The 26,931-nt window shown below is 40.8% G+C and overlaps 1 protein-coding gene across 2 annotated transcripts in view; it reads right to left on the reverse strand.

The window, feature by feature from the left end:
* Positions 1–26,458, reverse strand: part of MTHFD1L (methylenetetrahydrofolate dehydrogenase (NADP+ dependent) 1 like) — a 143,936-nt gene extending 117,478 nt beyond the window's left edge. The window contains exons 1-11 of one of the 2 annotated variants that reach the window (XM_005518641.3): positions 26,390–26,458; positions 25,863–25,947; positions 23,141–23,191; positions 22,993–23,046; positions 20,264–20,388; positions 19,051–19,151; positions 18,015–18,139; positions 10,757–10,868; positions 6,050–6,129; positions 5,227–5,324; positions 1,256–1,429 (exon numbers count right to left, since the gene is read on the reverse strand). In XM_005518641.3, coding sequence (XP_005518698.3) covers positions 1,256–1,429; positions 5,227–5,324; positions 6,050–6,129; positions 10,757–10,868; positions 18,015–18,139; positions 19,051–19,151; positions 20,264–20,388; positions 22,993–23,046; positions 23,141–23,191; positions 25,863–25,947; positions 26,390–26,394 — 1,010 coding nt within the window. In that variant the 5' untranslated portion in view covers positions 26,395–26,458. Of the gene's footprint in view, positions 1–1,255; positions 1,430–5,226; positions 5,325–6,049; positions 6,130–10,756; positions 10,869–18,014; positions 18,140–19,050; positions 19,152–20,263; positions 20,389–22,992; positions 23,047–23,140; positions 23,192–25,862; positions 25,948–26,389 lie in introns of those variants that run through there. The other variant, XM_088053208.1, reaches the window with a different exon arrangement.
* Between the last annotated feature and the right edge of the window lie 473 nt (positions 26,459–26,931).

Here is a 26,931-nt window from a genome sequence, read left to right on the forward strand (position 1 = left end):
AAATGGGGCTTTGAAACTTGCTATCTTTGCACCTCCAGACATCTTCACTTCTTCTGTGAGAGGTTTGTTGCTAGGGAAGTCTGGATTGGTCTGCAGCATGATGATCAACTGATGCTGTTGACATCATGAGTATGAAAATACACAGCAGCAACTTTCTTCAAACTCAGTCAAATACCAAACCTATTTTTGTTTCTCCAAAGCCACAACAAAACCAAAACCAAAATAAAACTCTGCCAAAGGAGACCAAGCTCAACCAGCTATTATTTCCTTCTCTTAACTGCTCCAGCATCCTCCAGGAATATCTTTAACGCTGGACTTCTATCACATAGCTTTGAGGAAAGCTTCATATCTTGCCTGCCTTGTTTTGTGACATCGAGTCTCAGTCTACAACAGCTCCATCTCAGACAGTGCCAGAAATCCAGCTGCTCCCAGAGGAAGGCAGTAAAGCAGTTCGAGAAACACTAACCAAGGTGAGAAATTGGTAGATCAAGGTGGTTAACAAGTTTTCTCCTGGATCAGCCAAACTGCATTTTAAACCCGTGTGGTTTTATTTAAAAGGAAGCAGCCAATAGAGTAACTCAGAATACAAAGAACACACTGAAATTTAAATATTAATGAAAACCTTCACATGTTTGTTCACAAGCAGAAGTTTCCACTTAGTAAACTGGGTGAAAGAAAAGTTGTGTCACTGAATGCAAGAAAAACCTGAAGCTCTTCAGAAGAGAAGTGCATAATTCCTGCTGAGCATTGCATTTGCTGTAATCGTGGGAAAAGCAAGCAGGATAAGCCTGCCTGGAGACATGTCTACATTTCAGAGAAAAAACATGGCTTTTTAAACTTTGTAATCTGTTCTTCAATAAAAAAAGTATTTATTGTTAATATCAACAGATTAGCATGTAGCTTCTGTTAATGTTTGTTTATAAACAGCCACAACACAGGCAGCCTTAAATATCCAAGTTAAACATTTAAAATTCTGATAAAACAGCAAGAAAAACTCCACTCACCAACATTTCACACAATCATAGAACAAATTACCTTTTATAAAATATACTTTACTTTGGTAATAAGAGTTTGGAAGAAAAGCTGTGTTGCTTCAAAAAAGTTTAAAACCTGCTCACTTTCGGAAGAGAGCAACATACAGATGAAAACATTCAAGATTCTTACTTGTGCAGGGTATAAAAAAGATGTAAGTTGCATGTTTATATTAATAAGAGTGGAAACAGCAGACATTAATGACATTACATAGCATTCTTACCCAGCAACTAGAACATATTTTCCATCTGGTTGATCCTTTAACCTTTCCAGCAGGGACAAACGTACTTTGGCTTTGGTTTGGCCATAGATCTCAATTTCATCTGTAAGCAATCCTATCTCCTTGGCAAGTACATCAACAGCTTTTGGACTCTGTGCTCGGGAAATCTCAATATCACTGGAAAAGAAAACAAATAGGGGCCAGGAGATTTCTCTCAGCTTAGGTGGTCGACGACAGAGCACTAAACAACAGCAAATAATCCAACAATGGAGTTACTGTAATGAGTTTTTCATTTCTCTCTCACATTTTATTAACCAAACCTAAATATTAGCTAACACCTAATATAACATTGAAAATCACGTACAGTGTTTGTTAATTGTTACAATTTCACAGAGAGCTCTTGTTTAATCAGATTCCAAATATTACATAATGCTTTCATATCGAGCTAGAAACGTGTCTGCTGGATGCTCAAGCATGTCCCACTGGAATGTCTGTTTCTGGATTTGTTTTTCCCTTTTGTTCTCCTCCCTCACAGCATATTTCAGCACATACAATTTACTAAAAAGTGCATGCATTCCTTGGCCAACAGTCACTCAAACACATTCTCTGAACCCAAAGCTCGTGCATGCGGCGCCTTTCATCCGAGGGCAGCACCAACATCACTACTCCCCCATGAGGGCACTAAAGGAAACAAGGCATTTGAAGACCAACTCATGCACTTCTAAAACACAGCTAAACTAAGAATGGCCACAGAGGAGGAGTCTAAAGCACGGGGCTCAGCCAAGACATCCAGTGGCCTTACAAACTATCTCCAGCAAGGGCGAGCAGCAGCGCACAGATGACCAAAGGGGATGTGGCTGCAGGGGACACTACTGTATCTGCAATTCCTGACCTGGACAACCTGAGGTCTTTGGATTTAATATTCCATCATGGATTTTTCCTTTGTGAGCTTGACCTAGTTGCCCACTGGGTCCACATAAGTGTGTAGCAGCTCCTGCAGCTCCTGCAGCATGGAAGCCTAGGGGCTGGCAAACAGGATATGAAGAATTGTCTCCTTGGGCTTTGAATTGCTCACATTACCACAAAAACAACTTAAAAAATTACTTTCAGCCTAACCAGGCTAAATTTCTTCCTGTAGTTTCAGTTTATCACAGTATTTTAAAGATAGAATCTGGCAATGGCATGAAAGTTCATGTCCTGATCTTTCAAACATTCTGTAAGACCTTAAATATCCAGAGAACATAAAACTACTACCAGATCTCAGCCCTGTGTGTGGACTTTGGCCATTCTGCATCCACCAGCAAATGATCAGTCTGTGCCAACTTAATCTCTTGCAATTCTTTGAGAAAATCCTAAACTGGCTCCATTATTCATTTATAGTTCTCAAGTGTCCCCCTTTTGCAGCCTGCAGCTGCTAAGTGAAACCCAAAACCATCCACCCAAACATAATCCAGTACTACAGGACACGGAGTTACTCGATCACAGAACTAACCTGGAACCTGCTTTCTTTCAAAGACATACTAAGTGTATCCTCTTTCATAGAAGGATACACCTTTGGCTTCTTATGGGCGACTTCAAACAGCCATAAAAATTTAACAAGAAGACAAGATGGAGTGGCTTACAAACACCACATAGCAAAGACCAGCAGAAGTTTTCACTCAGAACTTACTATACGTAAACAACTCAAGTCCCAAAAAATTCTTCCTGAGTTGGTGGCAGTGTGATCCCTTAAAGATCTAAGAAAGGGAAGTTTTCAGGGTGACTATTCTCCTACTAAAATAATCAATGCATTTAGCAAGAGGAGAAAGATGTAGACTAATATGATAAAGGTAATTTGTTTTTTTTTTTCCTCCTACTTAATCTACTTTCCAAAAACACAGGAAATTAAAGATTTGGTTATACCTGGACCTTAGAAGTCTGTATTTGTAAGTGACTCTTTTACTCTGACAATATATTCTCTGTATTGGAAATAACAGAATTATTCAATGTTAAGTTATTCAGTATTGCAGGAGATGTGCAAAAGTGGTTCTTCTGCATGAATGAAAACTGTTAAGCAAGAAGTCCATCACTGACAATGCAAAGTGATAATTTACAAAATGCAGAAAAATTTAAGAGATGGAGGAAGGTTCTACATCTACTCACCTGATATTTATTTTTTTTGCTGCTTACTGTTAGAAATTTTTCCATCCCATTTCCAATATATTTGGAAATACTTCAGCCCAGATCTCATAGAAATCAAAAAGCAGATGTTCTTAGTTTTAATGCTTAAGCAGCTTTGCCTCACTTTCAATGAAACTCCATCTGTTTCTACACAACATGGTGTATTGCTGCAAGCTTACATTTTATTACAGGATACTTCCTATCTGAAGGGTTTCTTTATATTTAAAAGAAAAAAAGACAAAGCTATAGAGTTAGCAGATAAATGCAAGTTCTATTACTAATTATATAATATATATTATACTATACATATATATGGTGTGTGTATATATATACACACACCGTTACTTATTAATTATGTAATTATTTATGTACTAAACACACAATGTCATAGAGAGGGTTGGGAATACTTTTTTGAAAGTTTTTTTTACCATCACACTCATGACATCGCATATTTTAATGGCATTATTTAAGGATAGGGTTTTTTTTTGCTTCAGTTCTAGAAATGTTACATGCTAGCCCAGAAAAAGCTCAAGCATTTCTGTCCCCTTGTTCCCCTGCTTACAAAAGAAAACTCATTGTTTTGGCATCTCTGGTGTAAATCACATTTGTGTCCATTCCCATTAAACTGTTTTAAGAGACAGTGAAAAGCAATGCTTAAAAAATACAACATTTTGTCACAGCTTTCCAAAAAGACACCAGTAGGATTCAGAATTACAGAATCACAGAGTGGCTGAGGTTGGAAGGGACCTCTGGAAGTCATCCGGTCCAACTCCCCTGCTCATGCAGAGGCATCTAGAGCTAGTTAGTTGCCTATGTCCAGGAGGCTTCTGAATATCTCCTAGGATGGACACTCCACAACCACCCTGCACAATCTGTGTCAATGTTTGGTCACCCTCACAGTGAAGAAGTATTTCCTGATGTTCAGATGGAGTTTCCTGGAGCTTCCGTCAGTTTGTGCTCACTGCCTATGGTTCTGTCACTGGCTTCCACTGGAAAGAGCCTGCTTTGTTCCTCTTTGTGTCATTGTATTTAGACACAATGGTAAGATGCTCCTCTCCTCCAGACTATGCAGTTCCATCTCTCTCTGACTTTCTTCTGGTGTGAGGTTCCTTCGGCATCTGCAGAAGCAGGCGTTCCAACATGCACAAAGAAATGTTGACACTTTCCTCACTTTCAAGCCGTTGGTTCCCTGCTCTGTCACCCAACTCACAGCAAAGCACTTTAGCACAGTAAAGAGCTCAGGCTGCTTTAAATGTCAGAGATGTCAGCGATCGTGCCAAGGCAGACCTGAAATCCCTGAGGCCCAGACAGGGGCCTTGGGAAGTGAATGACAGGAACTGATTGAAAAGATTCTGGCTATGAGAATAAATATGCTTCCTGCTTTTCACACCCACACAGGAATTTAAAAGTCTAATACAGAGGAAAGTACTTCTACTGAGGGAAGAAAATAAATACAAACTCAAATGCCATTGCAATTACTGAGCCTTAACTAAACACCTTCCTACATCAGGGTTTAGCCATTAGGAACTTCTTGTCTTGTATTTCTGCTGGTGTTGCACAAGGCTTCTCCTACTTCTGTCAATGAAACCTTCCACCTTTAGGTCCTCTTAAAATAAAGCTTGGCTCCAATGCATATCATCAAAGTAAAAATCGACAGCAAACAGAAGCACATGGCCATGGTGAAGCATACAAGAGAACAGCACAACATATAGTCCACGTAAGATTAAAAACTGCACAGAATATTTTTAGATTGTTACACTTGCTTCCTCTTTTTAAAAATATTTTTCATTATTTTTTCTTTAAAAAGCACTTACCTGGGCACTGGGGAGAGGGGCTGCAGTTTCAAGCAGTGGAGGTCCCACTTCCTGTACTGCTGGGACTGGATCCATCGCTCCATGTTTTTTACCATGTTCTGATTTTAAAAAAGCAAACAGCAGACAACAGCTGCATCATAAATGCTGAACATTAACTTCAAACAATCTCTAGAGTACGTTGAAATAACTTCTATGGCAAAGGCTAACAAAAAACCCTGAAACTGAAAATTTTTCCATTTCATGGTTTTAGGACAAAATAAGAGCCACTTTTCTATTGTTTGACCACATTTCAAGAAGAAACAATTCCATTAACACATGCAGAGAAGAGTCTCTAATTAGGCAATTGGACATTTTATTCTGGTAAGTTGGAGAATTTCTATTCTCTCATGCCTTAAAAATAACGGAAGATACTGATTGTTCATTGATTGTCTCGTGTTGTTTCCAAAATTAAATAACAAACTTTTGGACTCTCTATCCATCATAATGCAAAAATGCAGACAGATACAATTAATTTTCACAGTCTTACTAGAGTGAGTGACAGTAGCCTATTGACACAAGTGCTTCTGCCAAGCTTTACTGTATTAACCAGAATTAAGAGACGTCTGATTTTTAATTTATCTTTCTCTAATTAAATGTAATTGTATTCAGATAAATGTAATAAATAAGATAGGTATCACTCTATCTGATTAAGAGTTGCTATTAAAATGGAAGTCAGATAAGATGTTAGAAAGATCAAAACAAAGGTTAAAATATAAACTGTAGAAGAAATTTCTGCAATTTACAGAAAGAACAACAAATCTACAACAATGAAAGGTACACCAACCTGCATTCTCATTGCTACTACAAGAGAACCAACAGTCTTTTCAGCAGCAGGGTTGTTCTGCTGACCACAGTTGTGTTTCTCTGAAAAATATAAGTATTGCACTAATAAATCACAAATCCTTTTTGAGCGGGAGCACATGTATTTGAAAGTTACGTCCAAATGAAAAAATTCTGAATGCTGACTTGAAATTTAACAATATTACAGACAAAATTATAGGTGGCTTCAAATGAAATCACCCAGAAGGATGAATATACTATGAAAATCAGAGAGTAACTGTATGCTCTGAAACATATTACACAAACTCACACAAAAAAAATTCACACAGCTGTTTCTGAAAAGCTACATACATTCTTAAACAGAACACTTAAATGAGCATGGTAAAGACTGTCTTCTCTTTGACATACACATTTGACTTACAGTGAGCGAGAACAATGAAATGATCACAAATACCATACAGGATTATTATAACTGGGAAACAGTATATGCAAATCCTTTTAAATAGCAACAATTATCTTCATCAGCATGATATTGAAAGTAGGCATTCTACACAACTCAGAGTGACTTCAATTTCAGAGACAGTTAGAATTCTTTCTAGTAGCAATATATCAAATGATAAATCATACATTAACTACCCCAGTTAAACACAGTATTTTATAATTTTGCTGTAATCCTTCTGGCTTTTTCTTCTGTTGTTGCTTATTGACTTTTATCTAGGCACAATTTCTCCAAAATTCACATCCTAGCCTATGTGGGCATATCAAGGCCATAGCCAGATTCTGAAGGGCGTAGACATAACTGTAATAGAAAAATAACAACTGTATGCTGACAGCTTTAACCTTTCTGCCACAGGGGAACTGAAGTGCAAACCCTGACCTGGTCAGGCTCTTGCTCTGTTCACCCCTTCTCTACTGGTCATAAAAGGTTCACATTTCCTTGCACAATCATCCCTCCCAACAAGGGTCCCAGAGCAGCAGGGCACAGAACACTCAGACTGGAGACAGGGTGGCAGCTACAGCCCACACTCATCACTGAGGGAGCAAGAGACCATCTCTGCGGACACCCTCAGCCACATTCCATGTGTTTCTCCAACTTTCCTGCCAGCAGGCATCTACACATCAGTGACAAAGTTAACCCAGCTGAAGGATACAATCCTCATATTAAACTCTAATTAAGAAAGTGTCTGAAAAATCCTTCTACTTGCATTAACACTTGCAATTAAAACAAACAAACAAACAAACAAGCAAACAAACAATTTCTTCTGGAGATGCTCAGCTTTAGATTTAGACAGAGGAGTTTTACTGGAATAGTCTATTACAGTCATAAGCTGACTCTTGTTGCTTTGGGACCAGGCTGGGAGAGCTGCCAAACAGACAAATGAAGTAGGAAGAATGAAGTTTAAAACCCCCTTTCAGACAGCTGTGCTTTACAGAAACATTTTGACTTTTTATGTTATTTGGCTTAATATGACTATTTTTATCAGGGCAGAGCTAGCATGTGTGTAAATACATTTCAGAATTAGACAATTCCCTTCAATAAACTATTTCTCTCAGACTGCCTATGCTACACAGTCACCCCACAAATGGCTAACCAGGCTTTTACAGGGGTGAAGGTGAAACTAGAGGTGAAAGTCATGCACGCACAGAGTTAGCAGGACAATCACAGGATTGCAACAGCTCTCTTAGGATAAATTTTCCAGATGGAAGGTGGAATAGCACACTCAGCTTTGGACTATGGTCAGATCAGCTGAACTTCAGACACTGTGCTCCCTCCTCAGACTCATACCCAATTGTGCAGGTAGATGAGTGAGAGCTGCTGTGAGGTGCAACCTGTCTGCTCAGGCAGCTTAGAATAGAGAAGAGGTGGGGAAATGACTGAATTTCCCACTAACATACTTAAACCATGTGGGCTTCAGCTTTCAAGTGATGCCAAAGGAATTGGACATCAAATCCTAAATAATTCTGGCATGCTTAAGTTTTGTTCAGAAAGTTATTTTCATTTCTATACATTTACATATAAAGGATATATTCCTGCAACTCACCTGATTCCAAGATTGTCAGTGCAACAGAAGCAGATGTTGCACTGCCAGAAAATTGCAGAATGATTTAAAACTGTGATAATTTAAAAACTTTTGATAAAAAAAAATATACTTTAAAAAGAATTGCCACTTTGGAGTGAGCACTTTTATCTCTACTCTCCTGATTTACAACATTACATTTCCCCATTCAGCTACATCCTTGCAAATTCTGACTGCTTTTAAACCATGCAGTGTGTTAGATGACCTGTACACCCACACAAGTTGGAAATCTAGCCACCATCTAGCAAGAACAAAAGTTACTTCATGACCATTATTGCTTTCAGGCTTCATTTAGCTCCTGCGACCCCACAGATGTCAAGTCGGACATTTCTAAAGCAAGAAAAAATCCAGAACAATTTCCAAGCACCTCAGCCAGATTCCATGGAAGTCAAGAGTCAGTTGTAAGATTCAGTTGTTTCTCCAAGGTCACAACTACTCCACAGTTGGTTTTCCACAAACATCTTGCAATTAAACTAAGTGCATTCTTCCTGTCAGACACCTGTGTTTCGTGTACCTCTCTAGAAAGCCTTGAGACCAACATTTTTACAGCTGGTATAATGCCTTTCTGCTGTAATTTTGGAGTTTCTCCAAGGGTCTGGCAACCTCAAAAACATAACCATAAAGACAGACAGACATTTGGTAGATAAGTTCCATTTAAATTATCTCGATAAAAATTTCATGCTGCCTTTCCAAAAAAAATGGAAACAAAGCGCATTGCTACAACTTGAAAAATGCAAACAAATGTATATGCTTATGCCAAATCTTACATTTCCTGCATTAGGAATGAATGATTCTGTGGTATGTAATGCAGTTCTTCTAACACTCTTTTAGAGAACTTCTTTAGAGCAACTAAGGCATGAACATATTTGTCTTAAGATGTAGCATGCAATTATACTGTTTAACTTTTAGATCTGTGAAGGCTCAGACTCCTCAATGGAGGGAATTAGGTGTCTGAAAGTGGGACTTTCAGCAGGCAGCACACAGTGCTGGGAGAGTCCAGTCACTCCTGCTGCCCACTGAGGCTGCACAGAATGGCTTATCCCACCCTGTCAGAACCACCCCAAGTCTGCCACGTAAGAGGTTTCTACTTGCAAGATTAAAATGAAGAATGGAGATTCTTTTTGGTTTACTGATTTATAGGTATGATTGCTGTACCACCACTCCCTCTCTTCTCTATTTCTTTCCTTTTCACCCCCATTCCTCCTTCATGTAAGGCTGTGTCATACTAGCAGGTTGGGTACCTGCTGAAGAGACCTGTGTGCCAAGCCCTGCCTTACATTTACTTAACATTTATATCCAAAAATCCCTAGGGGAAGCAAATGGGCATTAGAGATGCAAGGAGTTTCCTAGTCACTAGTCCAGGAAAAAGAAAACATGTATTATTTTTGGGCAACCTGTGCAGCATCAGGAAGGGACAAGGCTCTGTACCCACCCCTGGGATCCTCAGTAGGATCACAGATCTGCTTCGGGAGGTGGACAATGAATGTCCAAATGCCTTCAGACCATCAAGTGAATAATAACCCAGTTCTCCACAGTGTCTGTTCAAGTCAGGAGGATATCATGAAAGACGAGGAAAGAAATCTATTGCTAAAGCCATGCTTTGCATGGGAACAGCAGCTGCTTTATTATGATCCTGATTTTGCATCAGCTCTGCATAGAGTGTCTGCTTAATTTGCCCTTAGGGAATATCCCTAGTTTAAAACCCATGCAATTAGGTTTTCTCAGCTTTATGCCCATTTCCACTATTTTGTACCAATAGATGTCAATCTAGTACACTTGTGATAAGATTAAGAAAAAAACCCAGATTAACCTGTCATGATATCTATGTACTTCTTCATTTTCCTATTCATTTGCAGCATAATCTCATTGGGATGCTGAGCAGTCAAGTTCATATACACACCAAAAACCTAGAAAATATCCGAAGACCTTCACAGAATTTTAAGAAACTTAAGAGATGTAAAATTACATGTTATTATTATTACTACATGTTATTCTAGCAGCACAGTAACTTCTGGGAAAACTTCTTAATTTTATTCATAAGAAAATTCTATAATATTTTTTCAACTGAGAAATTATGGAGCACATACACCCTCCACAACAAGTTAGGGGAGAAGGAAGGAGATTAATCCAAACCCTTTTTTTTAGGAATAGTTACTGCAGGAGACATTCTGCCTCTTTTTAACTACACACGATTTCTGTACTCCCCCTGCACCACTCTCTGCAGACAGTTTCACAGCACTTTGCAGTTGATATTTATTCCCTTCTCCTTTTCCTATATTCTGGGTGAGTCCACAGAAGTCACAGGATAAGACACTGTACAAACCAGCACTATGTAATAGCTCATCTGATGACCCAAAAGTCTTCCCTCTGAACTCTCTGAATCCATTGGGTCACCACTTATCTAACCACCCTGGTGTGAGGAATCAGTTCCAACCTTTCTTCTCTCACCTAACATCTTTTCCCTATTTACAAATCAGAGAAAGGTGCACACATGCCCTGTACCCACACCTTTAAAGGCCCTCCAGCAGAGATGCAGCTTTCAACCACACTAGGCTGTCACCAAGAGGCCACACACATCTCAAAGGCTCACTGTCCACCACTTGCAAGAACTGTTCCCTTTTATCACCTCTTACCTGACAGAAGGCTGTGAGCACAGTTGATAACGGTGGCCCCGGGCTTTATCCAGCTCACAGGAACATCATCGGGCTTCGTACTGCCGAACAGCACCACGTCTGCGTGACGGAGCTAGGGACAGCCCAAAACACCCCCAGAAACAAAACAAGCATTTCATCTTAGAAATACACATTTGGATATGCATCCTAAAAATATTCAGACTTCTACAGCAATAGCCTTTTGAGCAAAGCTTTTACAGACAACAAGAACAAAACAGAAAGATCCACACTGATAGTTTGATTCCTGCCACGAAACTTAAGAACAGCATTTAAAATTAAATTAGGTAAACAAATTGTGAGATCAGGTGAGTGAGGTCAAAGTAAGTATCAGTATTTAATGGGGATTATATCCTTCCAAATATAAAGTTCTACCATTGTCCTGAAGTCCAAAATAACTTGGAGTAACTTAAGAAAAAGAGGGGTTGAAGACAGTAAATAGGTATTTATAAAGAGTACAGTCAGATTCCCTGACAGCAGAAAACCATGCCAGCTGACAGGGATGCAGGATGACCCCTCCTGTGAAGATCAGTGCCTTTGAATTCCAATTAAAGCATTTTCTCCCTTCTCAGTTCATGTCTGCTAATCACTGCTCCTCATTTAGCTCAGCCTGGTAGATGTTGGAGCAAAAATGGTTACTACAAAAATTCTTATAATCAAAGACATAAGTGCCTTTCTTTCCCCACTTCCTCTGAAACAGGGCCCTTTACCAGCTTTTAGAATCACCATGAGATAAGGGACAGCATCAGAGGCAGACATATTAAAATACACCAAAAAACCAAAACACAGACACAGCATTGCCTTAAGCCTGACTGTAAAAATTACTTCAGAAATGCAGTAGTTTTGGTAATATTTTGGACAAATGCAAATAAATTCCAAGTGTCACAAACTCAGTGAGCCACTCTCCGAATTGATTTGTGACTGACAGGCATTCCAGCTTCCTTTTTGGCCAAAAGTGCTTTGACACAACCCTGCCCAACACTCTTGCCGAGAAAGAACAGCTACAAATCTTGTCAGGATAGCAGGTTTTTGGCACAGCTGAGCATCCAGGAGGGGAGAAGAACATAACTGCTGCGGAAAAGGCAGAAAAGTAAAAAACCTCCATCTTCCCCTCAGAGGACACAAGGATGACCTAACTCTCCTTAGAGATCCCCATGTGGAAACAAAGCCAGAAGTGTGGGAGAAGATCCACTTGCTTGACAAATGACTAATGCAATGAGCTGATTCAGGCTTCAGTCACATGTCCAGCAACACTCCTGTGATTGCCTGTGCACAGTCATTCAGCCTTTTTCAAACTGGTCACTCTCCTGAGTCTGGTGCAAGTATCAGCTTACACACCACTCCTGGAAGGCCACACAAGTCACAATGCTTGACCAGTGTCAGGTCAAATTATACTCAGAAATCTGCAAGGAAATCTGGATAAAAAGATGCTGTAATGCCTCATGTACCAAAAATACCACGCTGAAGCCACATTTTGCCCTGCAAAAGAAGGAAATCTCTGCTGTAACAGTCAACATCAACACAGAGAAAAACAGTGATTTTCCGCAGTTACGTGAGCACAGCTTTTTTTTTTTTTGCGAGGAAAAAAATAATTCATATTTTTGCAGCAGTTATAAATCATATTCTGTAAGTCAAGATGCCTTTCCATGCAAAGCCTCTGGGACAAGGACTAAGAGCTTTGCACACCGCTTAGCATCGTGAATTGATGAACAAGTTGAGAGCTGTATGCAACAAGTAATAATTCTGATGAATGTTCAGCCAACATACTTATGACAGAATTGATTCAATGTAACTGTAATGTCAGAAAACAACTGATGGAACCAAATACTCATCTCTATGACTACCGACCCTAATGCTGAAAAATGTTTTTAACAGCTGAACACAATTATTTTTGTAGCCAACATTAACACTGTTTCGGATAGCTAGCATCGCACATACCCATAAATTTTAGCAGAAAACCAGATGGACCTGTCATCTCGCTGCCCTGCCCTACCTCCTCCATGAAAAAAGTTGCATCACATGGCAGCAAAGAGTTGTACCAAAGGTTAAAGACACACTGATTTCTCAGAGCTTTCCTGAGTGCAATTTCCTTTCCCTTATTTCACAAAGAAAAAAATATTTTATGTGTAGCTATTGAAAAAGTTCCGACAGAGTTAATAAAATGTATCTATCACAAACGTTTTTGAGAATTTTTTTTGCCTGTGAGTATTCTTAAAAAGTATATCCAGAAACTTCAGAGAGCAAGTCCACTTAAAGCAAAATACTCATGTACAGAATTTTGCGTATCCTTGGAAGAGATTTATGTGACCTCCATTAGGAAATTTTAGTTTCACTTACAGGAAGCTGTGCCCATGCCTCCTTTGCTTTTAGATTTTTCTCTCTTGCCCTAATCTACCCTTTTGACTGCCTGTTTAATCACTAAAGCAAGAAGCAAGCCTTCGGATGAGTGTTCAGGGTCAACTCCTACATCAGAAACTGATTACAGAGGTGAGAGATGGAAAAGTCCTATGAAATAATCATATTTAACTTCCCCCAGCAAATGCACCACAGCCCCTGGACAGAGGACACAGAGGACACATCTGACAGGAACCAGGTGCTACAGGCAGCCATAGCCAGAAGGTCAAGGAGATACCCATGAGGGGGAACATGTGGCTGCTTGCCTCATGCTTCCTGGACAACAAGGCTCCATTCCATCAGGCTGGCTAGAGGAGGGAATGACAAGCATCAGGCCAAACCCTCCTTAATGTGCTAGGCAACAGGCTGGAGACAAAGTAAGACAAAAGTCCAGTAGTATCCTGCCTTCTCACCGGTAAATATTTTTTCAGTTGGGAAGAGCTGTGCCAATAAATAATCTGCAATCTTACCTCATAATAAAATATGATCCTCTCCACCAAGATTTTAGTTGAAGCAGATTAAGAAGCACCACCCATTCCCAAGACAGAACACCAAATGTTAAAACAACAATACAGACTTTCCAGCCAAGTAATAAATGATAATGACACAAAGTAGCTGTATATTACAGATCACTGAAACTCCATTTTGCTGTGAAGTCTGCATAAAATTTTCATTTTCCCATAGTTAAAATGGACTGCTACAAGAGCCATTTTTAAAGGCATGATCAAACAAAATAAAAATTAAAATTAACAATTGAACTGTAAAAGCCCCCAGAGTCCTGGGTATTAAGCTAGGCTGTATAAAATTGAAGAGATGCAATGAGGAATAGGAATTTGATTAATAGTTCTTTCACAACTCTCTTTATGAAAAAAACCTCTTTGCACATCAGTTTACAGATCAGGTTCCACAGCAATTCTAATTACTTTCTGAAATCTTGAAAATTTTTTAAGTCAATGACTAGTTTCAGGTACTTTTTCCACCTAGGCATGTACTAATTACATGGTTTCTTCCAGCTTTCCCTGCCACGTCGTCCTGAGTGCACTTGCCCTACACAGTGCACGAGAAAATCAAGCCCACACCTCTGCTGTGGGCTCAAGCCTGCCACTATGATCCACACTTTAGCAAGTGCTCCTCTACCTTACAGACAGGGGAATACATTTCAAAATTACAAGGAACAGAGATGATGCGCATAAGATGTTGAAATGGAAATACTTTGTCTGCATCATCATCTTTAGAAATGCTCATGCAGCTTCCCTATTCTCTCCTCTTACAGAATCCGTGTGCCTCGTCTCCTGTTCTTTCATGCTTACAATACAAAGTGTATTTTTCTGCCCATAACAAGAGTCTTGGTCTTACCAAGACAGCAAAACTAGGAGAGCAAATAGCTAAGAGATGTTTAAGAGTTTGAAGCTCAAGTGTTGGCTCTAAGGAAAACACACTATGGCAAAAAAGTTCTTTTTCAACCTGAAAAGGCAACTCCTATTCAGCACTCCAACTGAACCACTCTCACACTTCTTAACCTTGCTTTTGCAAACAACTTTTCTATTCCTAATTACACCTAGACAGCACACACCTCACATCTTTTACAATAAAATTATAGGATAGCAGCTCCCATAAAACAGGCATGATGTGGTTCACACATGGACTACATTAAAGTTGACGTGCTGAAATAATGATTGACTGAATTTAGATGACTGAAACAAAATTCTGTTTTCTTACAGACACTAAGTATTACCCATGTTTTGGCAAGAAAATAATCCATTTTTTCCCAATACAAATCTACTTGACAACCTCCCTTCAAACTAGAAATCATAATTCTGACACAAGAAAGGATTAAATGCATCAGCTCCCATTCTTCAGATGTAATACTGAACTGACTTTCGGGGAGTCACATTTAAAATGACAAGGGAGATGTCCCTAACAGTATGTCACTAAGTTGCTCTTCAGGCACGATGCTCTGAATGTGCATTGGAGAGCACATGAATGGTAACATCTTAAGTATTTCCTCTAATATGTTTGTGTCTTTATCTCTCACTTTGTAACTTCTTTTACATTGAACATATCAGTGCAAAAAGAACAATGTTTCTTCATGACAACTTTGCACAGATGTGTCAGAACCTTCTAAAATGCATTATTGCAAGTGTTAATTATTTGAAAACCCAGGAAGCTCAACAGTTCTGAAGGACATGACTCAGTTGTGCCATGAGAACTGAAGTCAAAATGGAAGAAAAAAGAAATATTAGTAATCTTTTCAACTTAACAAAACATGAAGTGGGGCGGGAAAAGAACATTGAATCTGTGTCCATTATTTCAGATCAAAGCAATGAAATGAAAATGTACCATTATTTATTTTATTCCATTTTCCTGACATAAGACTGAACAGACTGGCTTTAAAGGAGCACACTAAGTAGCACACTAAGTCAGATGGTAGATAGCATTATGCTGTTTGTTAGGAGAGCTACCCCTATATTTTTATACTGTTCCTAATGTGGACTAAAACATACTTCCTCTTGATTGACCATTTTGAAAATATTTTTGCAAAAGTGCGTGAGAAGCAATAACAAGTCCATAGCAATACAAAACCTTATCCAAAAAACCTACAAACTTAGTGTTGTGTAACTCATTTAAATTAGAAGAATTTCTAAAGAAAACACTTTTGTTATGCTGTCCTTTTTAAAAAGAAGAACAAATCAGCAGAGCTAATCTAAGGTAATATAGTAACCACTTCAGGAAGGCATTACATCATTAAGGCCAGGGTTATTGCTTCAATGCAAATAGGCCAATGGATTACAACAAATAACATTCCCCTGCCCTCAAGATAAAATTCTCCTTTCCTGTTATATGCTGCAAAACAAATGCATCCTCGTGGAAAAAATCATACTCTGTAAGTTTATCCCTCACTTCCTAAGTGAAGTTTCTATGCTATCATAGGTTACATTTCCAAACAACAGCACAGAAACTGTCGCTGTAGAGGTGTCCCATTCAGAGAAAGGAAAAGTTAGTGTATTGTGCAGGAAAAACAAAACATGAATTGATTCTTTCAAGTCTTCGAAAAACTTAAACATCAACTAGCACATTTTCTTACTTGAAGTTCAAATAATAAAAAAATCAAGAGAAGAAACCTGCTGAACACTAAAGCTGTTTCTCACAATCAGCATTTTAAACAAGCAGAAAAATATAAATTCTATAATCATGTTATCTAACAACATTGTAGTTCGAATACAGGTTGCCAGAGTACTTCATTGTTTGGTTAGAAACTTGTGCTCAGTTTCTGACTCTCCAGCTTCTGGGAATATGAAATAGGATAGTTTTCCCTGCAGGAATTAGATTTTATCAAGGAGCTAGAGTTTACTATCAGAGTGACATCCAGACAGTTCAGCACAGCTCTGGGATTACTGGTGACATGCTGCTCCAGGCTCACAGGTGAGGGAGAAGGTAGGTTCCCTATGGGCTCTGATGATTAGTCCCGCAAGCAAAGTACAAACTATTTCACTGCCAAAAGTTAAAATGAACCTGAGAAGACTGAAGTGCATAAAGCCTCAAACTTGGGCCTCCCATTCTGTTTCACATCAGTGGCCTGGTCCAAGAGGTAAGCCATGGGGAATGCCAAAAAGCAAAGCATGATTATGGGAAAGCATCTGGATGGAAGGAAACAGAACTCTCTCCAGCTATTGACAGCACTGCACAAGCAGCTCTGGGCCCAATCTAGATTTTTTGCTGTGAACCAGTGGAAACACCTCTGGCCACCCTGTCACCCATCCAGACCAGAGCAGTTCCCTAGCACAACCCCAAGCAATGAGAAATAACTGAGGAATGAGACATGGCAAGGATCAAGTTCACAGCACTCCATCTCCCAGAGAGCCATATGTTTCCTAAGTGCTGTCAGTCACTTAAAAGCCCAGAGCTGAGACAAGCCTGACAAAAAACATCCACAGCTGTGAAAACACGGCTTTGCCAGAGAACTTTCTATCACAGCTGCTCCAGTTCGTTTCCTGCTCCTGTCTGCGCTTCCAGAGCCCGGAGGCCATGGTTTTGCCTTGGCTGCCACCCTGTGGCACGGGCTGTCCAACACCAGAGCTGTCCCCAGCACCGCTCCCCGCCTGGCAGCCTGGCCCTGGAGCTCCGGGCACTGCCACAGCCTGGACCTGCTGCACGTACCCCAGTGACACTGCAACCCCAGCTGGAGCATTCTGTGAAATCTGGGACTAAGGAACAAACATTAAGCTTCACAGGAAGTCATTCCATCCTCTAAGTTGTGTCTATAAGCTCTGCAAAAAGCAGCCAGGGAGACCGTGCAAATCCTTCGGTTCAAGGCTCCTGGATTTCTTTGAATCCTTTTTCAGTTCTCTCCAAAGATAAAGGTTGGGAATTTATTTCTCCCAAGAGCAGCAACACTTGCAAACCTTTAGGACACAAATCCAGTGGAAGTAATTTCATGCAGAGGCAGTATCACAGGACGGGAGAAAAAAGAGGGCATTTCTCTTGCATAGAGAGAAAGCATAAAGGAGAGCTAAAACATTTGTTTGATTGATTCCTTCTCTCACATTTGTTTGTTGGATTCCCTCTATTTTCTTGGTGTAAAATAATGAAGTTAGAGCAGCTGCTGTTACATGCAATATTCTGGTAAAGGCCAGATGCAATGCAAAATGGTTTGCACCATTTCTGAGCGAGCAGGAAGGAGAAAAGACCCTAACCCACAGTGCCACCTGAGACTGCTGCCTCCCTCTTGGGAACGGCAGCGAAGGGCAGGATTGTCAGGTGGACAGCTGGCAGGGATGAGCAGACCGTGGGGATGCAGATGAGCCCAGGCAGACAGAAGAGCACTCACCTCACTCTGCAGCTGCGGAGCTTTCCAGCGGCAGCTGAGGACGGCGGCTCCCTCGCGCTGCAGCACGCTCTGCAGGGCAGCAGCCTCTGCCCCGCGCGCTCCCAGCAGCAGAACCTTCTTCCCACCTGTGTGACACAAGGGAAGTCATTCAGACACCCCCAGTGCAGGGCACAAGCCCCAGCAGCTGCATGGAGCTCCCCCCAGGCCAGCCACGGCCGCAGCACTGCGGAAGGGGCTGCAATGGGGCTCGGAACAGAGCAGCGCCGTGTGCCTGCACAACCGCAGCAGCTGTGCCAGCACGGGCAGCTCTTCTGGAGCCCGTGCAGTGACACAAACCACAGGCCTTAAGGAGATTCCCGGTGACTCTCTAAACTCTAGTAAGCAAATACTGTTCTTCTGGTTTTCTGGTATTTTGCACAAATCCTTTCATTCATGTTTGTTACTAAGTACATTTCACCTCCTGTTTACAGTTCTGCTACAGAAATCCTCGTTTCAACAATTATGAATCGCTGTAAGAGAGTCAACTTGTGAAACACTGCCTTAAACCAACAGTGTCTTCACACACAGCAAACCTGCTTGTTTAAATCTGCCATTTCAGTGTCAGCACTGACACGACACAATCCAAACCAGAAGATATGCTCAGCAGCAATTGACAGGCAAACCTGGGTTCCTCCAACTGATCACACTAATTAAAATAGTCAAGTGAAACCCCCAAGTGATGCCTATATTTTCTGTTTGGAAGACTCACGTGTTTTGTGTGTCTTCAGTGAAAGTGATTCTGCTGATGGCTGCTAACCCCTGCCTAATACCCAAAATCTGTAGGCCTGAGACCTGTTTCTACAAATACAGCATTCAGATCTCACTGAGCAGGAGTCCTCCTCACTAGCAGGAGACAAACACATGTCAGGTAGGAAAGCAACACAAAATAGAAAACACAACAAGGTTTTTCAGATTATATTTGGCTCCCAGTCAGGATTAAAACTGAGTAAAATAGCTAAGCTACAATTAATGTAATGATTATGAGAGGAGGACTCACCTACATCTTCAAGAAGCTCCATCACAGCACACACTGTAGGAGGAACTAGACAGTCATAGACATCACCATGTACCAAGCGTCCTAGGTTTACACTGGATAATCTGCAGCGGAAAAATATGGCAATTTAACAACAAAAAAAAAAAGAGTTTGTGTAACATAAATCCCCTGCAATGCTTGTAACATGGCTAAGAGCTAATCCCAAGAGCAAACATCTCTCACAAAAGCAAATCCTTTGATAGTCATGTACTGCAGCTAATTTCTATCATCCCACACCCCAGTTAGACAAACACTGAGCCTCAAGAGAGGCCAGGAAAGGGATCTGAGTTACAATGAGTGACACGATCCCACAGTACACCAGCAGCTCTTCGCTTGTCACACTGGGCTACCCACAGCACACTGGCCCAAACACTTCAGTGGCCACAGTGAGACCAGACCACTGCTGCCAGAGCCAAGCTGGCTTAGGAGGGGCAACCCAGCTGTTTTCACACTGCACTCCACTCTCTCCCATACAGAAGGATGCTCCAAATGTTCCATTCTCTAACAATCTCCTGTATTCCACATAATGGAAAGGTAACTAACTTGAAGGATTTTTAGATTTTTTTTTCCCTGACATGAAAAAAAAAAAAGAGAGAGTGGGATCAAAAAAAAATGGTAACAGCCTGCAGCTAAGAGCAGGAAGGCTGCAAAAGCAGCAAAATGGTAACTCACAAAACTAAATTACACCAGCGGTCTCTTCAGAGAGCAGTACAACTCAACACTGACTGACAATCTGTGCTAATGGGTCCAAACTATTATAGCTTACTTTCTGACCACAAGAGAGTGCTGTAAGGAAGTTAAAACCGTCTCTGCAATTTTTCCATCAATCCTCCTTGTGAAAATACAATACTTTGTGACTACCACTTGTATTACTGAGGTACTGAAATACCTTAAGTATCACCAGTAAATCAAGATTTTTAAATTTCTTTAAAATTTAAAATTCTGCCCTAAATATACATTATGTAAAAAAAAAAAAAGAAAAAAAAAAAAGAAAAGATAATGACCAAAACTTCAGCAAATGACTTCTCATTGATTCAGAGGCAATTTTATCACTGTTCAATAGCACAGCTAGACACATTGACTGAGGAATCCATTAATGAAAAGCACAGGGGAAAACTGATTTTACAGAGCCATCAGGCATGTGCCTGCTAATACTATTTCTCAGTGTTCCACTTACCCATCCACATCCTTCTCTGGTTTCACAGCATTTAATACCTTACTGCTATATAAGCTTTCTGGGAGGTCAAGAGCAAGGCCCTGCACGTTAGGATCCTCATTAAGTCTCAAGATTTCACTGACAATCTAGGGAGTTAATAAAAAGCATTAAAGATTAGAACAACAGATAAAAGGAGAATCTGATTAGAATGAGGTAAAACCTGTAATTTTTTTTCAATTACTTTATGGCCACCTTGGCTTCCCTTGCTTATTTCTGCAAATTCTAAATGAAAAAGCAATAACCTGCTCTACTCAGTTTATTATCAGTGGCTTACCAAATTAAGCCACCCTGACTCTATTCTCAACATCTTGCAAAGTAAATATGTATTATGTGACATTATGCTGCCAAAAGCAGTTTGTGTTTCACCGCTCCAAACATCAGCAAAAGCTTGTAATAGCTTTAATAGCTCACTGTAATAGCTTTGGAAGATGTTTTTAGAAGCAGGACGCCTTAGTTAATACTTAGTGCAAAACCAAAAAGGATCAGATCACGTCCCAATACAGGGACAAAAAGTTGTAACACTTGAAAGAACAATTATACAAAAAAAAAAAAAAAAAAAAAAAAATTTTATTAAACCAGCATATATGGTTAGCAATTTTTTTTCTCAAAACACCCTGACACTAAGAGCTGGCAATTGCCTTGTGGAGAACTATTATGTTGAAAAGGCACCACAGGGAAGCTTATGAATTTCAAGTACTGAACCAGATGCAAGTTCAAGTGGTTTATAATTGGTCATATCTGACATCTGAGACTGCACTACCTACCTCTGATTCCTTCCTCTCTAAAGTGTAATGCTGATCCATGCTATTCTGCTGTGCCCAGAAAGAATAGAATAGAACAAAACATGTCCAAGTTTTTTTTAGGTGAGAAATGTCATGCAAGCATGTCTTGCCATCTTATAATATAAGACCAGTATGCAAACATCACAAAGCTTTATAACAGAATTGGATTAACATCCAACAGAAAAAGGATTGTAAGTAGTTTGCTTTTTTTCCTGAACTAATACCATGCCTTCTTAAAATACTTTTCTTGTAAACTATTCACTGTAATTGTGAACTCGATTACCCAAACACCTGATATGCAATCAGCATTAAACTAGGGGAATTATGCAGGAGTTAGATTAGCTGCAACTCTGAACCAAGAGAACCTACTATTTTCATGCTAAATACAGATTACACAAGCATGTCACTGGTACAGAAATGCCTCTTCAGTTTCCTGACTCCTGAGGCAAAACCAGGCATCTCTCTTAAGGTCCTATGGCACTCGACAGCAACAGGGCTGGTATATACATTGCACTAGAAAGGATGATGTACCAGTATATGGACATGAAAACATCTGCATTTTTCTTTAAAAAACATTAATATGCTACAACATGCTGGGGGTCTACAGAGCAATTAAAACTTCAAGCTGTATTTCTGCCTCCTGGGAAAGTAATTCGGTTTTCCATTTTAATTGCACCTTACTTGAATTCAGCTTTCCATCATCACAGCATTTAAATTACTTATAACTCATGCAGGGCAAAGTAGCATACTATTAACTTGCCTTTATTGTACACAGAAAGTTATGGCAAACCCCAGATGTGCGTGGTATTGAAATCCCTCCCACCTTCCCACACCAGGGAACATAACTGAGATGTAGATTTTAGTAGATGAAAAAACCTGTCATAGTGAGTAAGCAAGAAAGTAAGCAAACCATGATGAATTTTATTGGGAGTAATTTCCTTTAAATAACAGAAATAACCCAAATTTCTCTTTAAATACAGAGCTCGACCACTTCTAAGATATTGCTTCAAAGTAACTGCAACTCCTGCCACATAGTCACCAGATTTTACCTATTTCTCACGGTGTTACCCAATAGATAAAACACATTTACCAACAACAAATTGTATTTGTTTTTTATTTAAAAAACCCACTCTTCTTAAATGGGTAGATGACTATCTGTAATCTACAAAACTTCACAGAAAGTTCCTTTCAGTGTATCTGGAAGCAGTTCTTGAGGTTACAGTGCAAGGCAGTAACATTTTAAGAACAAAGTATTCCGAAAAACAAAACAGTACACAGAATTCTCAAGCCTGCAGGATTATCAAACTTGCCAAGCACAAGGAGGCCAGCTGTGAACAGTGTCATCTTTTACTGTACATTCCTTCACTGGTTTAACTTTCACATGGTTATCTATATTTAAAAGTTACCTAAAAAAAAAAGTTTATCTATATTTAAGTGCTGTGCCTTCAACGAGGTAAAGAATTCAGGCCTCTAGTGATTTGGGGTGGATGTTTGTTTTTTAATACATAATTGAAACATTAGAAGATCAGTAGACAAATTCAACACCCCCCTCCCTTCCCCACATAATTATGTAATCTGTAATTTCCCTGAGTAATTTGGGCAATAATCAGGTGCAGCCACAAGAGCAACTGCAGGAGACAGGATACCTGAGCTGGGATTAAACACCAAGCACAAAAACAAAACATTACTCTATTGATTCTGCCCCAGCTTGCCAGGGAACAGCAGATATTCTCATTAATTCTCTTTTTTCTCACTCTTGCCAGTAAGGGGATAATATTTGTTATTTAACCAAGGCAATCCTAAAATTTGAGTTACTAGAGGTTAGTCAAAATAATAATGAATGCCAGTAGTAAATAAAAGTTCATGACAAAAATGGAAAAGAAGGACTCTTTCAGGTACATCAGTTACCTCATCCTTGGTGCTGCCTTCAGGAAGACAGATATGAATAACACGTAGACCAATCTGTTAAAAAAAAAAAAAAAAAAAAAAAAAAGACTTAAAATTACCAAAGGCAAGTAGCTCGTGATTATTAATAGATGTATCAGCTAAAGCTTACCTCTTTGGCAAAGTTCTTGTTTGCTTCTTGAATCAACCGGTCATTGCGTGCCTTGGGGAACAAAACGGTAACTGAGTTTTAAAAGAATACATTTTAAAAATGAGTACACTGATGCACGTGTCTATGCAAGAAACACAGTAACAATGTCTGTGCCTAAAGATATTCAAACTAACAAGAAACAGTTCTAGGTAAAAAGCAGAAGGCCATCCCTGTTAATCCCAATAGTTCAAGGCTGCTGACAGTGATAAAAAGAGCGTTTAAAAGCACAGGCTTCATGGAGAGGGGCAACTCCTGTTAGGGAAGGAGGGCTTGCCCTCTATTCCCCACCTCCCTGCACTGCCAGCATCCCACTCCCCAAATGTGGCAGCAGAGAAGCTGCTGCACTGAGGACACTGTGCAGAGCCCACGCTGTGCCAAGGAAGGAGAGACAGGTCTAGGACAGCTCAGCAGCCTCTCCCCTGTGACAGTAAAAGTGGGACTGCTCGCACTGACTGCTCACGAAGCTTAACTGGGATGGAGCACCTGGGGGTACCACACTGTCCCCTGTAATGTCCTTGAGGCTGCAGCACTGGCAGATGAACACTTACTTTGTGTGAGTGCAGAAAGTCCCTGCCCTAAACCAGTTTCTATCAAAACCCACTGAGCAGCAGAGGTGGGGCCAGAGCTCAGCACATAGGCTGGCAGAGCACAAGGATAGGACAGGAGGTTCAGGGAAATCAGTGGTGCTTTGCTGAGCTTTGTGGGCAAGAGTTCCACTGTTAAGCAGGATTCTGATGCTTTATTTTACTTTTCAGCATCAAAAAAATTAAGAAGAACCCACCAAACATTTTTTGCTGTTGCACAGCTCCAACCAAGGTTCAACATGGACAATAAGCAACACAGGTATCAATTATGGCATAGATTCAGATCCAGTTGACTCAAGAGGAAAAGGACAATCCTAAAATCATTCCACTGCAGGTTCAGTCTGCAACTCCTCATTCCCAGACCTGCCGAAGACGGGGTGCCCTGTCATGCTGACCAACATTACTCATGAGTGACTGGCAAAGGAGATAATTTCACTGCCCTCCCTCTGCTCCTCTGGGCAGATGTGGCACTTGGGGAGTTTAATCTTAGGGCTCTGCCCACATTACTGGTAGACCAAAGCAAGTTTTCTTTGCACCAACAAATACACATTTAGAATGGGCTCTGCTTCAGTCTTCACAATCAGAGCTAGAGTGACTGGACAGCTGGAGAACAGGGCTGGGGTGAATTTTACCCAGAAGGATCTAAGCCACATGTTCCTACAGCCACCTCATGAGGCAGACCAAGTGGGGTAAACAGGGACAAGAGGGACATCCCTTCCATTGTGCCAGTGTAAAACACGCATGTGGCCATGCAGAAAACCAGATCCAGGAGACAAATGTGGTTGAAAGGAAGCCACTTTGGACCCCTCACTCTAAAGGCAGAAGGGTCTGTGTGAAATAAGTGCCTTCTGTGAAGTGTAGAAGTAGCAGCTGTAGAAGTAGCAGCACTAGTAGTCCTAGTCCAGATCATGGTGCAACTGGATGGATATGAGCAAGAGTGAGAAAAAGCAGGGCACTGCTTTTCTAGCAGTCCTTAAGCTTTAGCCATAGAGGGCTCTGTGAAATGCAGTTATAAGGGAGGGTGAGAGATGGGAGAGCCTATACAGATAGCCTCACTAGAAGACCTTCTAAAATAAAGCTCTTGACGCATTACTTAGATTCACTATCAGTACTTAAAAAATACTTCCAGCTGGCTTTTAAACTTAAAACCTACTGGGTCAGAGTTTCAGTGTGTGCCCACTCAAAACCAATTCCACCACCCTAGAAAACAGGACAATAACATTTTTGCCAGCATGGTTCTGGATCCCCTCTGATAAACATCCCTACTTTCATCCCAAACTTCCAGCTTTGCAGGGATAGCAATCCTCATCTCCAATTTTGATTGCCTATCAAAAATTGCCTATCAAAAATGGGACCATCATTTGGGATGGAAAGCTCTTCACAGCATTAGTAAAAAAATGGTTCTCAACTACTGCAAGATTCCTTCACATCAGAAAGTGCTGCTACTTCTACAGCTGCTACTTCTACGCTTCACAGAAGGCACTTATTTCACACAGACCCTTCTGAGCTGACTGGGACTTTTTAGTGTGGTTTTCCTTTCCTCAGAAGAGCAGGAAGACATTGATAAACTGTAGTTACCAAAGGTAACATGTCTGACAGGAAGCAACAAGGTCTTTCATTAATCCTGGCATTGTTATTTCAGGGGTGGGAAGTGAAGGAAGGCCCACATTTTCAGGCATTTAAGCACTTTGCTCAGGACTGCAAAAAAAAGCTTCAACCTAAATAAAGGTTTGAGAACATTACTTTAGTTCACCCATTAAATTAATCAACTCCGACAAGCTGTGAGAAAAAGTGATCCATACTTAAAATGGGGAAGACTACATTAACAAAAGGAAGAAGGGATAAAACTGTTCCTTTCCTTTGCAAAGCTGTCCCAGTCTGAAGCTTGCTGTGACTGTTCCAGGCCTGAAGAAGGGCAATCTACCATCTGATAGAACAACCCCATCCTATTGCTTTGCTTTATAATAAAGCAGACAACGTTCTTTATAAAAAAAAAAGGATTAAAATTACTTTCTGCGTGGTGTGCTTATGAAGTTTCAGACAGGTAATGGCACCAAAGGAGATCTCTCACAGCCAGTGAGTGCACAGACATACTTTACCTGAATAATGGCAAGTGTTGGCTCAAGCCGAGGGTTTTCTCTCTTAAGAGTGGCCAAGGAATTCTTTGCATTCTCAGTGACTTTGCTGCAACACAGTGACAAACAAGTCTTTAACAAAATAACCCTCCCAACATTAGTCGGCAGACACCTGTGTTAGTCATCAATGTAACAAAAATGCTTGGGCACGTACTTTTTTAATCCCCAAAATTATGGTTGGATATGAACTGAGGGCTGGTGTACAGCAGGCAGGTACAGAAAACCTTAACAGGGCAATTTTTTTTTTTTCCGATAGGTATGTGGGGCATCGCTCTGACATGCCCAAAACTTTATAGCTAGGCTGTGCTAATTCATGAGAAGGCCTGTCCAGCCCCACCACGAGAAGCACAGCAGTGAACCACCACCCTGAGCTGTCTGGCCAGCTCTTGGGTCAGGTGCACCCTTCGTTTCCATACCCTTGGCCAGGGAGGTGACAGATGCAGAGGCCTTTACAGCTGGGGCTGCCACAGCTTAACACAAGCTACACCAACCCCATGAGCAGCAGAGCAGCCACTTTCACGGATGCCTTTCAAAACCCACTGGCAGAAGGGAGACAAGGCAGCTCTGTTTGCCACACTGCTTCTTGGAAAAACCAGTGACAGCCAGGCACTGGGAATGCTTTCTGGAAAAAAAAATTCTGTGTAAGTAGCGGCCAGCTCTCCTGTTACCTTTTGCGTGTGCAGATGACACCCAGCTGGGCAAAGAGAAGACCCCCTGAAATACGTCTGTCTGTCCCGCACAGCAAGGAAGACAAACAGAGAACAGCCTGGAATGGACTTTTGATAGCTCCTACCCTTGCAGAAGCCAATGACCACATCAATGCAATGCCGTCGCAAACGATCCCGTCCAAGGCTGAACCGGGACGGGGAGGGGCGGAGGGCGACCAGGGACAAGTTTTTTCCAGGCACACATCTGCGCACCCCCTCACCTGAGCCACCGCCACATGACGGCAGCTCTGCTCGCCCTCAAAATGCCACCGAAACCAAAGCCCGGCGCGGTGCTGCGGGAACGGGGGGCATTTTCCTACGAGGTC

The sequence above is a fragment of the Pseudopodoces humilis genome, chromosome 3 (assembly GCF_049639895.1).
Source record: "Pseudopodoces humilis isolate 2021_Gansu_Grassland_sample_001 chromosome 3, ASM4963989v1, whole genome shotgun sequence".
Taxonomy (NCBI): Eukaryota; Metazoa; Chordata; class Aves; order Passeriformes; family Paridae; genus Pseudopodoces; species Pseudopodoces humilis.